Source organism: Eublepharis macularius, chromosome 6, assembly GCF_028583425.1.
Source record: "Eublepharis macularius isolate TG4126 chromosome 6, MPM_Emac_v1.0, whole genome shotgun sequence".
In the NCBI taxonomy this organism is placed as follows: domain Eukaryota; kingdom Metazoa; phylum Chordata; class Lepidosauria; order Squamata; family Eublepharidae; genus Eublepharis; species Eublepharis macularius.
Genome location: NC_072795.1, coordinates 133,202,138 through 133,219,092, shown reverse-complemented (window position 1 = coordinate 133,219,092; position 16,955 = coordinate 133,202,138). Strand labels below are relative to the sequence as shown.

The window sequence follows — 16,955 nt, the reverse complement described above, 5'->3', positions numbered from 1 at the left end:
GTCTAGATTGGATAGACTGGCAAAGTACCTTTTGCTGTGAAAGTGGAACTACTTAATTAGCTGGCCGCAGGAAACAGGAAGAGGCCAGAGGTGCAAGTTGAGATTTGTCAGGCTCATTCATGCAGCAGAATGCCTCGGTTTGCTGTTCTGTCTAAACCACAACACAGAATCCATTGTGGCTTTGGGTTTGTTTGTTTTTTTAAAGGAAGAAACCGCAGACACACACATTTAAACTCACCTTGGTTACTGTATTCGCTGGAATTGGCATTCCCTGGCGGAGGCGGGATTGATGGGTAAGGTGATGGACCTGGGCCCAGAGCCGCAATCATCTCCATCACGTTGGGCATGATCATCTGGCTGGGACTCATGGTTTTAAACCTCTTGGAAGGAATCCCGTCAGGATCGTCTTTGATGTGAATGTCTGACTTGATTGGGACAGGCCTCCAGCTGCACGTTGGGTCAATTGTGACTTCCTCAAACTCTGAGCTGTCAAAGCAAAATGCTCCATTGTGAGAATATCAAAACATGTGTGCATGTGGGACGTTGTCATCATTGCTCCATTTCTTTTTATTTACAACTTATACATGCTCAGTGCTCGGACTTGGATAGCTCAGGTGAGCCTGATCTCATCAGATCTCAGAAGCTAAGCAGGGTTGGCCTTGGTTAGTAATTGGTTGAGAGACCTGGAAGCAAGACCAGGGTTGCAGAGGCAGGCAATGGCAAACCACCTCTTGCCATGAAAACCCCAACAGGGGTTGCCGTAAGTCCGCCGCCACCATATGCTCATTTGTCCGTACTGCTGCTTGTCTTTTATTGTTCATATTTGAGTAATATACCTTACATTTGCAAATATACTTTGGTAATTTTACTCTTGTGTAACTTGTTCTGTTTATTCCAAAGGGTTATCTTATCTTGGACCACATCTTTAAGACACAGTTGGTTATTATTCTGCCTTTTATGCCTATTAGGTTTTGTCTTTGCTTCTGTGTCCTTTCTTAAATCACGCCCACAAACACAACCTCTTTGAAAGTCCTCCTGGAGAGATTTTGCTTATGAAACAGAGTAGGACACTCTTATTTATTCACCAACTTCAGACACATAAACAGCTGTGCAGGTTTCTTGATATGGCCTTGCTAAGACTCTTTTTCAGAATGGATATTTTCACCTGGATACCTGTCTTTGCTTTGTTAGCTGGTCAGCTATCACAGGCTCAGAACTGGATCATGCATGTTAGGATCAGGGCTCATTTTGAGAGGGAATGCACAGGAATGCAGTTCCGGCAGTTCCTCAAAGAGGTCATATGTCGGGTGGCCCCACCCACCTGATTCTCAGCCATTTGGGGCCCGTTTCGGCCTGGATTGGGTCCTTAACGGCCTGGATCAGGCCTCTGACAGGTGGTGGGTCACTCTCCTGCTCATCAGCGGCCTGATCCTGATCATTTTGGGCCCCTTTTGGCCCTGAATGGCCAGTATTGGGTCCAAAACAGCCAGAATAGGTGATGTCAGGGGATGTGGCATATGCAACTCATACTAATGACATACTTCCTGTGATGGCAAGAGGCATGGCATATGCTAATGAGTTATGCTAATGAGTTCCTCCAGCTCTTTTTCTACGAAATGACCCCTGGTTAGGATCATGCTGGATCATGCATGTTCTATTACGTCCCCTGCAGGGTGTTGCGCTCTGCAGACAAGCAACTCCTGGTGGCCTGAGGGACATCCGTCTGGCCGCAACCAGGGCCAGGGCTTTTTCTACCCTGGCCCCGGCCTGGTGGAACGCTCTCCCGCTGGAGATCCGGGCCCTGCGGGACCTGTTACAGTTTCGCAGGCCCTGTACAATGGAGATGTTCCGCCGGGCCTTTGGCTGAGTGCCAGCGGGTGTCCTCCTTCTTCCACCTAAGACCACCACTTCTTCTGGGGCTGCCCTCGGCCATCTGCTATGCCCGTATACGGACTCCCAACATTTGTTTAAATATCCTGCTCCTGGACTATTTTAATGACTTTTAAAAAATTATTATTGATTTTATGTTTTTGTGACTTTTAATGTATTTTTTGAATGTTGTTAGCCGCCCTGAGCCCATCTGTGGGGAGGGCGGGGTATAAATCAATCAATCAATGAATCAATCAATCAATCAATCAAACAAACAAACAAACAAACAAACAAGGAAACACACTAAGACTAGCTTGTTTTGCTGGTGCCACCAAATGAGCTATGAATATAATCAATGGCAAACTGCTTCATACTGGCACCAGCCCTTGGCTGTTTCCAGACGGCTTACCTGGCTCCGGAACGTTGCGCCATCTTGCGGGGAAAACGCGAAATATCGCGTTTTCTCGCGTGAGTTTTGTGCGACGTCATGTGACGTCGCGCAAAACTCGCACAAGAAAACGCGATATTTCGCGTTTTCCCCGCAAGATGGCGCAACGTTCCGGAGCCAGGTAAGCCGTCTGGAAACGGCCCCTGTCTCCATGATGTTTCCTTGGACTCTCTACCTTCATTACCAAACATAGTTCAAAGAACCTCCTGCAGTAAGGGACTGTGCCCCAGAAAGACATCCACTTCTCATGTAGAAGATTAAGAACCCTAGACATAGAGATGCTCTTATTTTGTAACAGCCAAGTCCGACTTACTTCTGTATGGCGTTCAGAATGCCCCACATATACTGGTCAACTTCGAGGCCTTCCAGCAGCGCTGTTTTACTGGAAGAAGGAGATACACATGAATTATTATTCTCGTCTTAAGATTTACTAACATGACACTTCCCAGAGCCACATAATTAAAAGTGCGGTCCCTGCCCTGAGAAGTTTGCAATTTGGAATGGGCATAGAAGAATCTGCGCAATGCCGTTGTATGTTGCTACCAGTGTTCTCCACTGAGGAATTTCCAGTGAGTTTCTAGCAGTGCAGTCCTATGCAGAATTACACCAAGTCTCTGCCCTTAGAAATCACGGGGCTTAGTTTGGAGTAACTGTACTGTAGAACCATTGCTTCAAAAATCATGGGCTTTGGCAGGGCTGGCGATCCTTTATAACTTGCTGTGCTAGCTGGACTAATGAGAGCTAGAATTTGTATAAAAGTTTTATTTATTTACGTATTGTTTCAAGGTCTTTTAATTTCATGGAAAGTGAGGCAATAGGAGAGAGAGATGCCATTTAAGACTTCCTCTATTCCAGTATTTTCAATTGAGATGTTTTCCGATTCACCCAATAAGGAAGGAATAGACTAAGGAGGCTTTTATCTACAATTTACTTCTTTTATTTATACTTCATCTGTGTTTCTGCCTAATGGTGTCCCAAAGCGGCTTCTATTGTTTTCCTCTCCTCCATTTTCTCCTCAGAACAATCTTGTGAGGTAAGTTAGGGTGAGTGTGCGTGACTGGCCCAAGGTTACCCAGCGCACTTGACGGCAGAGGGGGGATTTGAACTTGCATCTCTCAGATCCCAAATCCCAGCTTGACACTATACCATACTGGCTTTCTTTTCGGATATTACCATACTTTTCCCCTCTTCCATATTTTGCAGCCATATCCCACAGGTTATGATTTGCCAGAAAGAAAAAAAAATCCAATCCAAATCTTCTAATTTGGGACTTCTTAAATGACAAAAGAAATGGGACCGCCAAAGTAGCTTTCCTGTTTTTCATTACATTCTCATGAAATCTTATCCGTTGCCAGGGCCTTTTTTCTGGGAAAAGAGGTGGTGGAACTCAGTGGGTTGCCCTCAGGGTCACATGGCTGATGGCCCCGCCTCCTGATCTCCAGACAGAGGGGGGTTTAGATTGCCCTCCGCGCTGCTCAGTGGTGCGGAGGGCAATCGAAACTCCCCTCTGTCTGGAGATCAGGGAGCGGGGCCATCAGCCATGTGACCATTTTCAAGAGGTTCCGGAACTCTGTTCCCCCGTGTTTCCCCTGAAAAAAAGCCCGGTCTGTTGCAATGATTTGTTGTTATCCAAATAAAATAAATTTGCTGGTGCAAACTTTAAATTCTCAAGATGTCCAGTTGCAAGTCTCAGGAAACATTTGCACTTACTTGCATACGGGACACCGCCACGTCCCCCGTTCACAGTTCAGCTGCAAGTAGGACTCCAAGTCAAAGCACTGTATGGGGGGAAAAACCAAAAACCACATTAACTAAAACAGTTAGATACCACAGCAAATAACATGAAAGAAGTGGCTGATGGAAACTTTCCCTCTTTTGCTGAATATAAGAAAGGGAACATTTCCCTTGAATGACTGCATGGAAATGTATGTGCTTGTTTCACTGTGCAATTAATAGAAAGAAGAGTTTCCAACTTGGAAATACTATTTATTTCATTAAATGCATCTGGTTTTGGTTGCATTCCATTATTCCACTCAGCTAAGTACATCTACCACAAAGAGTCTTCCTCTGTAGGAAATCTTTTAGTACTAGAAGAAGGATCCATGCTTAGCTAAGTGGAGTGATCAGCTACAACTGCTGATTTTTGAACCCAAGCCCCTGTCTGGATGCCATAGACATTATGTATTCCTCCGCTCCAATGTTGCTAACAAAAGGTATAGCAACCAATGTGGGGGCAGAGAAGTTAGGGAGAATTTCAAATAATCTGGAATACCACTTCCAGCATCTTTTCCAGGACTGGTTTTATACATATTAAATGTGTATAAACCATGAAATAATTCAGTCCTAGAGTATTAGCTTTAAAGAATATTAACTTAAACTGTCACAAAAGGAGAACAAATACGTGACTGGTATTTTTTGAATGGGGCCGTTTCCACACGGCTCCCTGCTGCTCGTAACAACCTGAAATATTGTGAAAAAACCACGGAAGATTGCGTTTTCTCGCGTGAGATTTGCACGACGTCACGTGACGTCGCACAAATCTCGCGTGAGAAAACGCAATCTTCCGCGTTTTTTTCCGTGATATTCCGGGTTGTTACGAGCAGTGGGGAGCTGTGTGGAAACGGCTCTGGTCTTTGATTACGTGACAGTGGTATGTTTCTACTCTCCTACATGTCACCACCGTTATAAGGATAGTCTAACGATTTCAGGTTTTAATAATCAAGGCATTCATGTAGGGCTGCCAACTTACCCACTATGGCGGGAAATCTCCCGCCACCGCTTCCCAGCTCCTGCAGCTGCTTGACTGAACGGTGTGGGTAGGAGAAAAAAAAGATGCTGTCAATGTCACTTCCGGCTAAAACCTGGAAGTTACATCACTGACTGTCTTGGATTATGCTGATTAGCCACATCCTAGAGCATCAGTGATGTCAGTTCCCAGTTTTAGCTGAAGCGATGTTGATGTGTCGACAACATCTTTTTCCCGCCTGCCCCACCCACCAAAACTCTTGGAGGTTCCAGGCATGAGCCTGGAAACTCTGCAGTTATCACAGGCTGACAAGAACCAGCAGCTGTCCAGTTTGAATTAATATACCTGTAGAAATGGTAATAATAACATTCACCACACTCTCATTCAAAGGTTCACTCTATTCACTCTGCAGAAATTGTCTACAGAAATATCGACTGGGCTCATCACAGACACACTTCTGCAGGCCTGCTCAACTCGTGGACCCCCACCCTCCCTGGACTGATTGTAGCTTGAAAGACAAGCACTTGGTGGGCTGCACTCAGCTTGGTGAGTTACATCTTGTTCAGGCCTGCATTAATAGGACCCAAGGGGAACTCACCTGTACATGTTTGCAGTCATGGCCTCTTGCTGGAAGCTGGATCCGCCGGAATGTGATTGGACACTTCAGAGACACTTTGATGGCCGTCTGCTCCACTCCGTCCTCGCCATTGAGGGTTGCGTTGCCAGAGGAGGCTGCCACACTGCTAAAATTCCTCTTGACTGTTTCAAAAAGATGGCAAAGACGTGTGTGAGTGAATTAAGACTGCCATCATAACACAGGAACACAGAGTTGGAAGGGACACTAACGGTCTTCTAGTCCAGCCCTCTGCACAATGCAGAAAATTCACAGCTTCCTTGCCGCCCCCCTACTCCTCCATTGACCCCTGTTCTATGCCCAGAGGAAGGCAAAAAATCTCCAGGATTGCCGGCTAATCTGGCATGGAGGAAATTTCTTCCTGACCCCGAAGTGGCGAGTGTTATTACCCTGGGCATGTAAGAAAGGGCTATGAGAGAGCCGAGCACCAGCTCATCCCTTCCTGCCCTCTCTCTCACAATGATCAGGCAGCTTTGTATAAGCACAGCCATGGAAATTACATGCATTGCTCAACTCACTTTTGGTAATACAGTGCTCAGCCGGAAGCAGACGTTTCTTTAGCAAGCCCTGAAGTACAGAGCGTACTGATGGCCGGTGTACTAACTGCAATACGAACAAGTGTGACTGGAACAAAAGGAGAGGAGAGGAAAAGAAATCAGAACAAATCCACTCATCTGGGCAGGACAAATTTGCCATTAGACTGATGGAAGTTCTGGCCTTTTGGGTACTCCACATTGCAATGCTAAGAGCCAGTTACATAGATATACACAGTCCACCTCATACAAAAATTAGAGTCACTTGGTAAAGCCCTCTTCCAGGTGCTGCTCCTTTGCAAAGCATGAACAGCAGAGGTAAGGTTCAGGGCCTACACCATGGTGATTTCAGGTCTCAGAACCCTCTTCTTTAGGTAGACTGTCCTGGCCTGCTTTTAGAAAGCTTTGCTTCTGGCTTGCTCAAAGACGGTGCTCAGGTTGGAGAACTGGCAAACAAACAAGAATCCTATTGTTTGTGAGAACATGGCAAGGAAACGTTTTGGTACAAACATAGCAAGCTAATGTTTTTGTACAGGTAGATTTGTCTGAGAGCCTGGAGCAGATGCACCTTCCTGTTGTAAGGAGTCCAGTAGCACCTTTAAGACTAACCAACTTTATTGTAGCATAAGCTTTCAAGAACCACAGCTCTGCATCTGATGAAGAGAGCTGTGATTCTCGAAAGCTTATGCTACAATAAAGTTGATTAGTCTTAAAGGTGCTACTGGACTCTTTACTATTTTGCAACTGCAGACTAACATGGTTAACTCCTCTGGATGTATGACCTCCCTGTTGTATTTATGGGTAGCTGGAAAATGCAGGTATGGTGTGGTATCTTCATTCTGCATGTGGTGCTATTGTCAAACAGTTAACAGACTTAATAATAGTATCATAGAAGGGGGATTTAAGTTTAGATGGCTCATTTTGTTGAAAGTTAAGGATAAATTTGGTTTTGGAAAAAAAAAAGGAAATGCTAAAATTTCCTTGTTAAATAAAAGATCCCTCTTCAAAAATACCATTGAACAATCAAATTTCAGGAACAAAAATATTTTTGGAAAGGGGAATTCTCAACAAGGATGATCCCCTCCAGGTTTATGTTATTCTACGTATTGATTTTTTAGCCATTTCGATGGGGAACAATAATGTGCCAAAACATGTATTGGTATGGCACGGCAGGATGATACTGTCTTCACTTCAGCTGACTGACATGGACTCAGCTCAGGAATTCCCACAGGTTATAAAGCGTAAGTTATACATGAAATGAATCAAATTGCAGCCGAATGCTGATGGCGTGGAGGATGACAGGCGCAGGCGACAAACTGAGACCACACAAGTGACTGGGTGAAAAATTGGCCACAACTTTATTGAAAACAGCCGGTAAGGAGCGAAGGCAGTCATATGGATCGGATCACCAAGCATCGTCTGGCCCGCCTGCCAGCCGATGAACCCTCCCCCCTCAGACCCCTGCTGAGGGGGAGAACCAAGGAGTGGCATTAAGGGGGATCATTTGGGTGTACACCCCTGTATGATTCCCCTGCCACCTGGTGGTGAGTCCGCCCTGGCAGCCCCCAAGCTGGGCATGCACCTCCGTGACTCACCCCCCAAGATTCCTTATGGGAATCCCCTTAACAGGAACCAGGGCGGAGGCCCTGATTCCCCCAAAAGAGATCCGATCCAATAGACTGAACTTGTCATGGTTGGGAAGGATTGCAGCAGTTAAGATGAATGTGTTACCAAGAGTAATGTTTTTGCTACAGACAATACCAATAATCCGAGACTCTAAGCAGTTTGAAAAATGGCAGAGGAAAATATCAGATTTTGTTTGGGCAGGCAAGAAGCCTCGAGTGAAAATGAAAGTTCTACAAGATGCAAAAGAAAGAGACGGAATGCAACTGCCCAATCTAAGACTTTATTATGATGCAATTTGCTTAGTGTGGTTGAAGGACTGGATGATTCTGAAGAACAAGAAATTACTGGCCCTAAAGGGATATAAAAAATATTTGGATGGCATGCATACCTATGGTATGATAAAGTAAAAGCGGACTCTATGTTCTTGCATCATTACATACGGAGAAGCCTATATGCAACTTGGAAGAAGTACAGAGACTATTTACAAGAAGGAACCCCCCTATGGGTGGTTCCATATGAGGTAATAGATCCGAGAGCTGTCGATACTGAGAAACAGTGCTTAACGTATAAAGAGATAACCCGAATAGAATTTGCTAAACTTAAAATAAAGACACAGGACGAGTTATCACCAAATTATGATTGGTTTCAGTACAGACAGATCAGAGATCTTTACAATTTGGACTGTACAAAGGGAGGCATAAGAACTGAGAACTCGGAACTAGAGCAGACACTTTTGAAAGAGGACAAGAAGGAAATTTCCATGGTATACCAAATACTGCTGAAATGGTATACTGAAGATGAAACAGTTAAAATACAAATGGTGAAGTGGGCCATAAATTTCAACAAAGAAATAACAATGGAGGCATGGGAGTACTTGTGGAAGAATACAATGAAGATTACGACGTGCACTAATATTAAAGAAAACATTTACAAAATGATTTATCGTTGGTACATGACACCAAAGAAGATTGTGCTAGGGAATTTGAACACTTTTAACAAATGCTGGAAATGTAAAAAACATGAGGGTTCCCTGTATCATATGTGGTGGACGTGTGAGGTAGCTAGACAGTACTGGGGAGAAATAATAAGAGTAATAAGTGAGATTTTACAATTTCAAATTAATAAGAACCCAGAACTTCTGCTACTGAACTTGGGAATGGAGGGTATTCCAGCTCAACACAGGACTCTGTTATTTTACATGACAGCAGCGGCTAGACTTTTGTATGCGCAAAAATGGAAAGTACAAGAAGTGCCAACTATTGAGGATTGGATTTATAAATTGCTGTATATGGCGGAAATGGACAAAATGACAAGAAAATTGAGAAATCTTGACCCAGGACAGTTCAACACAGATTGGGAGAAGCTGAGACAATATTTGGTGAAGAAATGGGAGGTGGGAGGAGAACTGTGGCAGTTCGAGAACTATTGAAACATAATAAAATGCAGAGGGGGGTGACTTTACCGGGGGGGTGGAGAGGTAAATGAGAATTTCTAAGCAGTTATTTTGTTAGATTACTATATATAGAATGATATATAGAACATTGATAGAAAATAACTAACTATAAGGACTGACTAACTAATATTACTTTTGGTAAAAATTGTATAATGTACTAAAGTGAATAAGTCTACCTGAAGATATATAGGGGATAAATTGATAATTCTTGATGACAGTTATATAGATGTATAACCAAAGTAGAATAAAAATGACAATATAATTAGATATAACTAAAGCAGAATAGAAAAGATATGTAGAAAAAGTAATATATAGAGTATAAGTTAAATTGGTTGACTTATATGAATGTATGGTCTATATGCTCTAGGACAAATAGAAATATTTGAAATTATGAAAAACGGGACAAATTGTTTGTCTAATATGGAAGAAGGGATCTAAAGACAGGGTACAGAGTATTAAAAATAGTTAAAGAATTATTGCTTAGAATAAAGGGAAAGTATATATTTGTTAGACAGATGAATTTAAAATGAGTAAGGGAAAAGGGACAAAGGGTTGGAAAACTGTTGGAAGTCTACAAAAAGGGGGGGAAAGGGAGGGGTTAGAAATTTGGAAATGGGGGAATTGAATGTAATGTGAAAATAAATGATTCTAATCCAATAAAAATTTTATTAAAAAAAAAAAAAAGAGATCCGATCCAATGACCAACTGCAAAAACAAGTTGTGACAAAGCAAGCCCCTCAATCCCTAAACAAAAAGGGAGCAGTGGGTGGGATTCCTCAGCCAGGAGCCAAGTGAAGGGATGTCGGGCGGGAGCCTGTTTAAATGTCCAGCTGGCGGACCAGAGGGAAGACTGCTTCCCTGAGGTCCGGCAGCCGGCCCTGCCCCAACCGCCTCCCGGCCGCTGCGGATTGGCTGGCTGGGATTCAAATTCTATTGGCTGCTGGCTGCCGCTCCGCCTCCGCACCCCCACGGCTGCAAACCGAGCGCCCGGTAAGTCGGGCGCTCGCGCTTCTGAATGCTTGGGATTAAACATCAGGGTGTGGAATTGAAACTCAGGGTGTGAGAACAAAATATATTAGTTATACCCTGGTGTTTAAAAAAGGTAAAATATTGACTAGTGATCCAGAGGAGTTAGCCGTGTTAGTCTGTAGTAGCAAAATAGAAAAGAGGCCATCTTTTTGTCAATCTGACGAAGAGAACTGTGGTTCTCAAAAGCTTATGCTACAGTAAAGTTGGTGAGTCTTAAAGGTGCTACTGGACTCTTTTCTATATTGACTAGTGGGAAAGATTTTTGTAATGTATACCATTTACTGACCTCTAATGGGACATCAGAATCTTAGGTAGGCTGCCTCAGCCTATCTAACAGTTGGGAGGACCCTGCCAGAAGTCTATCACTATGCTACTAGACCACCTTTAACCACTTCTGGATGTATGAAAGGGGACTAATTTAATCTCTCTAAACTCTGATGGTACCTCAGACCAGAAATTGAACAGAGGTACAATCAGGGGTCATTTCGTAGAAAAAGAGCTGGAGGAACTCATTAGTATAACTCATTCGCACATGTCACGTCCCTTGACATCACCGGAAATGCGTCATTGGCATAACTGATTTGCATATGCCACACCTCCTGACATCACCTATCCTGGCTGTTTTGGACCCAATCCTGGCATTTCAGGGCCGAAATTGGGTCCAAACTGGCAAAAAGGGGCTGAAAATGGCCAAAAAGGGGCCCAAAATGGTCAGGATCGGGCTGCTGCTGAACAGGAGAGTGATCCACCACCTGTCAGAGGGCCGATCCAGGCCATTTCGGCCCCAATCCAGGACAAAACGGGCCCAATATGGCCGAGAGTCAGGTGGGCAGGGCCATCTGACATATGACCTCTTTGGGGAACTCCTGAAACTGCGTTCCTGCGTGTTCCCCCTCGAAATGAGCCCTGGGTACAATTAATTGGCTTCCAAATTGTGTGTTCATTGTAAATACGTAGCTTTGAAAAGGGCAACAAACACAGGCAAAAAGTCCAGCGAAACAGACCCCATTTGGCAGGACACTTTCATGAAAGCCAATACGGCTATTTTTAGTCGGCCAAGACTTCAGAGTCAGCTGCTGCAGCAGGCTCAATGTACTTACACAACAGCATGCTGTAACTGTAATTTGAATTGTGTTTCTTCCTGGCTGGCAGACGTGCTTGAGATGCAGGGGTTTGTGCGATGTCTTGTTATCACCCCGTTCAATGGTGAGCGGCGTTGCGTTGACGCTGACCTGGACTGATGCTGGCCAGTTGGTGTTCATCTGCCGGTCTTCATGGTGATAGCATTTGAACTGGAGTTCCAGGTCCGACCTGTCAAGCAAGCCACATGTTTAGTTGGCATAAAAGGGCCCACTGAGTCAAGCAGTCGGGGAAATTGTCATTTCTAAAAATTAGATTTTGCAACTTCAGAGACATCCCTCCCCCTTCCCTTTGCTTAGCGCAACGCCATTTTGTTTTACATTATCTGGTAAACAGATGCACAGCACAAAACTTATTCGAGAAAGCTATTTACAAAAAGAGACAGAGAAGTTAATAGTTCTGTCATAAGATAGAAATCTGAGAGGATCAGGGTTTTTTCTGGGAAAAGAGGTGGTGGAACTCAGTGGGTTGCCCTCGGGGAAAATGGTCACATGGCTGGTGGCCCCGCCCCCTGATCTCCAGACAGAGGGGAGTTGAGATTGCCCTCCGCGCCACAGCACGGAGGGCAATCTCAACTCCCCTCTGTCTGGAGATCAGGGGGCGGGGCCACCAGCCATGTGACCGTTTTGAAGAAGTTCCGGAACTCCGTTCCACCGCATTCCAGCTGGAAAAAAGCCCTGGAGAGGATAGTAATAAAACCAATGCATTACAGTTATGTACAGTTTTCAAATGGATGACCTCAAATCACTTTATGCAATGGTGGCACTGCACATTGCTGAATGAGTCAGAAGAGGATTATGGGTGCCGTCCAGAATTAGGTTTTATAAATGAGAAAGTAAAATACATTAACATAACTAAAAAATAAACAAGCCATCTCACCCAGGTTCACTGGCTCTGGTATAATTCATACCAGTTTATCTAACAGAGAGACAACTGATAAGATGAGAGCCAATTCATTCCAATTCTCCAGTCTTTCCCTGATAGGCACTTCAGTGTTTATTGTACAGAAGCCCCAACTATTTAAACACTCATGTGCCATTCCCAATTTACAGTTCCACATTTGATGTTTGAACCTGGATACTTTCTGCAATAAAGTCCCCCAAAATGCAAATTGGCTCTGAAAGTGCCAATTAACATGAGTTAGCTATAGCATTCTCCTTTTTATATAACGAAAAGACAAGAAGTTTAATGCAAGTTGCAAATGGTGTGCATCCAACTGCTCTGCTCAGCAATGTCTGAAGAGCCACTTCAGTCTGAGAAAAGCTTTAAACTTTGCAGGATGCAGTGGCAGGATACAAGCCAATTTTCTTTTGACTGAAGTGGATTCTTGAAGTGCCCAGAAAGAACCAAGCCCTCTGAAGCTATTCCGGTTCTTACAAGACTGAATGGTGTCACCCCCTCCCCAAGACTGCCTTTTCCTACAGCAGAACACGTGGCTCGATAATCCTTGAGCTGTCTGTTGCAAGAGAACTGTTACTATCCTGTTTAAAGTGTATTAATTTTAGACTGCTGAGCTCAGAAGGGACTGCCCACTGAAACTCTATATCTTTTGGTCCTGCCTAGAGATGAGCATGAAATGTGAAAGAAACAAGCATTTTGTGTTTCGTCACATTCCACGAATCACAAATAACGAACTTTCACGAAATTGTCCGATTTCGCGAAACAATTCATTAGTTTCATGATTTGTCAGAACCCAGGGCACTTCAATGGCCCCCTTCATGCCCAGAGATGCCAAACTCGCAGGCTGTCCTCAACTCACCACCCAATAAGCCAGCAAGAACAAATGCTCTAAATAAAAATACACTAGTGGCCAAAATTGTGGAAAACTTTTGGAAAAAGTGTATTTTTGAGGTTTGATGGCTCATAACACCACTTTTTTTTGGAGTAATACCATAAAATTATATATCAATGGAAAGATAATTTAATCAAGAATGTAATGCAATAACTTTTATGAAGGAAATTTTTTAGAACAGTAGTTATAAAGAAGAAAATTGAAACATAGAAAAAATGAATTATACAACAATTCTCACCAAGTCAGTTAATACTTAGTTGGGTAACCTTTTGCTTTAATTATGGCCTTACAACGCCTTCCCATGGAGTGAACCAAGTTTTTTAGTTCTGCAGCTGTGAAACCACGATTGAGTTATTGCTTCTATTAATTGCGTTTTATTGCTAGGTTGCTTCTCACTAACCAGTTTCTTTAGTCGGCTCCATAGATTTTCGATGGGGTTAAGGTCTGGGCTATTCCCAGGCCATTCCAACAGTGGAATATGATTATCTTGAAACCCCTTTTTGCACACAGCAGCAACATGACATGGAGCTGAATCTTGTTGAAATATAAATGCTTCATTATCTTGGAAAAGATCATGTGTGGAAGGCTTCAGTTTGGGTTCAAGTATTTCATTTATGTATTTTTGGGCATTTATATTGCCATTTATCATGCAAATTCTGCCCACACCCTTTGATGTCATACAACCCCATATCATAACACTAACTGGGTGTTTCACGGTAGGTGTAATGCAATCAGGATGCAAATCTTCTCCAATTCTTCTTCTCACGTATTTTATGCCATCACTACTAAACAGGGAGATTTGGTCTCATCACTCCAAATAACACTGTCCCATTGTTCTGCTGTCCAGTTAACATGGGTTTTAGTCCAGTTTAATCTTTTCAACCTTTGTTTGAGAGATAACAATGTTTTTTTTCATGGAATTCTAGCATTAAGACCAAATTCCTCCAGTCTGCGCCGAACAGTCCTTGCACTCAACTTCACATTGAATTGTGCCATTTCATTCTGTATACACCCCGATGATTTTTTTCTGTCACCTAGGCTCAGTCTCTCAATTCTTCTATCATCCTTTGCTTGTGTGCACCTTTTCCTGCCTTTACCAGTCTGGTTTTGTAGTGACTGAGTTGCCTTATACCTCTTCAAAAATTTAGAAATGCCACCTTTGGTTAAGTTTCCACCAATTTTTCTTCTAATTTCTTCATAACTGTAGCCTTAATAGTACTATTTTACATCGCTTTCTGGGTGACCAGTCAACTCTTTGTGCCATTTCTTTAATTGTATTATGTTGAATGGCTACATTCAAATGAAGGAAAGCCACTTCATATCAACCGAAGCAAGTTGTGCTTCCTTTTCCTGGTTATTTGGCTATAACATTTGATAGAATACAGTTAATTGAACAAACTTTGTTGCATTACATTCTTGATTAAATTATCTTTCCATTGACATATAATTTTATGTTATTACTCCAAAAAAAAGTGGTGTTATGAGCCATCAAACCTCAAAAATGCACTTTTTCCAAAAGGTTTCCACAATTTTGGCTACTAGTGTATAAGCAAAGAAAATTAAAGGGGGGAAAAGGTAGGCCTCAGTCAAGCTAGGTCCCGAGCCAGGCAATTCCCAGAGACTGGGCTTGGGTGTGATGGAGGAAAGAAGGCACCCTCACCCAATGACCTTCCCAGCAAGGCCAAGAGCTGAAAATAAGAAAGAGGCTTTTCAGTCTCTTTTAAAGCAGCAACAAATCCAGCCAAAAGCTCCCAATTCCACTCTCTCACTCCAAATCCCAGCAACAGGTCTTCCCTCTCCCTCTGTCTACTGGAACTGAAAAGCACAAGGCAGAGAGCTGTGCCTTATATAAGAAATGCTCACATAGAACAGGAGGTCTCGGGTTGGCAGACAGACCTGCCTAACAGAGTTTGGAGGGATGAGCTCAGTGTTCCCCTGGCTACTGAAGGTCCATCTCCTCAGTTGCCTAGAGGATTAACCCCCCTGCTCCTTGTTGTATAGGGAAGAATGAAAGCTCTCCAGTTGGCAGGGAGAGCTGCCTATCAAGGTTATGTGGGCTAAGATTGGGGTTTCCAATGGCAACAAAAGGTCTGCAGACATTCCGGGCCTATGTTGCCTAGGGAATCAATGGATTGGCGCCAGCCCGTCTGGCATCACGAATCATTCACAAATCAAATGAATCGGCCCTCAAAGTCATGAATTTCGTGAAAACTGCAGCCCCACGAAACGTGTTTCGCGAAACAAGAATCGGCCCAATTCATCACGAAATTTGATTTGTACTTCGATTCGTGCCCATATCTAGTTTTGCCACCTTCCAACCAGGCTCTACTGTGGGCAAGTACTTTTGCTATACCTCTGTTCCAGGTATGGTAAAGTCAACCCCTCCGAAGGTGGAGAAATAGTAGAATAGCTCACCTTCAGAGGAGACTCCTTTCAATCATCAGGCATGTCCAGAACAGTGTAGCGTGGGGAAACACAAGGGCTTGGATTTTTCTGTGACACCCAAAAAGGTTTAGTGTTAGAGTACGTAACAAATGTATGTATTTGTTACATACTCTAACGCTAAACCTTTTTGGGCGCCAAAGCAATTGGATAGGCATCTTCTAGTTTAAGAAAAAAGTGAGCTCTGCTCTCAGAAATTGTGCTGAAGGTGATCTGGCTAATCTTTCAAGGCTCAGGAGGTTAATGCCACATAAGGCACACAGGGCATGAGACCAAAGACTTCTCATGGGTATGCCAGGCAATGGCAATGTGGTCAGGCATACCGTGGCATTATGTCCACATGAAGCAGGAAAAAAAGGGAGGGTTTGCCAGTCTCCCAGTGGGACTAGGAGATCTCCTGGAATTACAGCTGATCTCCAGGTCGCAGAGATCAGTTCCCCTGGGGAAAGTTCCTGCTTTGGGGGGTAGACTCTATGGCCTTACACCCCACCATTCTCCCCATAAACGCTACCATTCCCAGTCTCCACCCCCCAAATCTCTGGGAATTTCCCAACCCTGAGTTAGCAACCGTATATGCCAACACTAGATAATTCAAATTGGTAAGAGTAGGGCCAGAGCTAATAGTTTTGCTGCCACAAGGACAAGACCATTGCACAGGAGGGAGAATAGCATGGGTTGGGGATGAACTTCCATGCACTCCCTCTGACTCTGGAAGTCAATGGCACAAGTGGGGAAGTAGCACGCATTTCCTCCTTGCTCATACCACCCAGCCGCTACTGGCTGAAGAGAATCTCTGTAGCCCCTCAGAACTGGATGGTAGCAACACGAGGGGGAATCAGCATGAATGCTCTTTCTCTCTCTGCTTGTGTCACATGAAGTCAACCCATTCCAAACCCCCTTTCTTTAGGCGGCACCACCAAGACAAGACCTTGCAAGCCGAGGAGGGTAGACAGGAAACTGTTAATTATATTTCCTCCACTTCACGACAGTTTGCAAACTATCTCGGTTTGCAGCCACTCCCTAACCATGTCTAGGCATCCAGAAGTAATGCTTGCTTAACCCTGGTTCGGGAAAGCAAACCATGTCTGAAGCATTACGTCTGAGTAATTTCTCTGAGTCTTCTTACTTTTCAAAAGCAACAACCACCTAAAACTGACATAAGCTGCTGTAGCATAGGGGTTAATTGGTTGGGCTGCAAATGAGCATTCTGCTGGTTCAAACCCCACCACTGCCATGAGCTCAG

The 16,955-nt window shown here is 43.8% G+C and overlaps 1 protein-coding gene across 7 annotated transcripts in view; it reads right to left on the bottom strand.

Annotated features, from left to right (window-relative positions):
• ZMIZ1 (zinc finger MIZ-type containing 1) overlaps nt 1-16,955 on the bottom strand; it is a 559,350-nt gene that overhangs the window by 14,826 nt on the left and 527,569 nt on the right. For all 7 annotated transcript variants that reach the window (XM_054983309.1, XM_054983311.1, XM_054983310.1 and 4 more), the window contains 6 exons: nt 11,439-11,649; nt 6,216-6,321; nt 5,662-5,822; nt 4,028-4,095; nt 2,631-2,699; nt 239-486 (listed from right to left, as the gene is read on the bottom strand). In XM_054983309.1, coding sequence (XP_054839284.1) covers nt 239-486; nt 2,631-2,699; nt 4,028-4,095; nt 5,662-5,822; nt 6,216-6,321; nt 11,439-11,649 — 863 coding nt within the window. The remainder of the gene's footprint in view (nt 1-238; nt 487-2,630; nt 2,700-4,027; nt 4,096-5,661; nt 5,823-6,215; nt 6,322-11,438; nt 11,650-16,955) is intronic.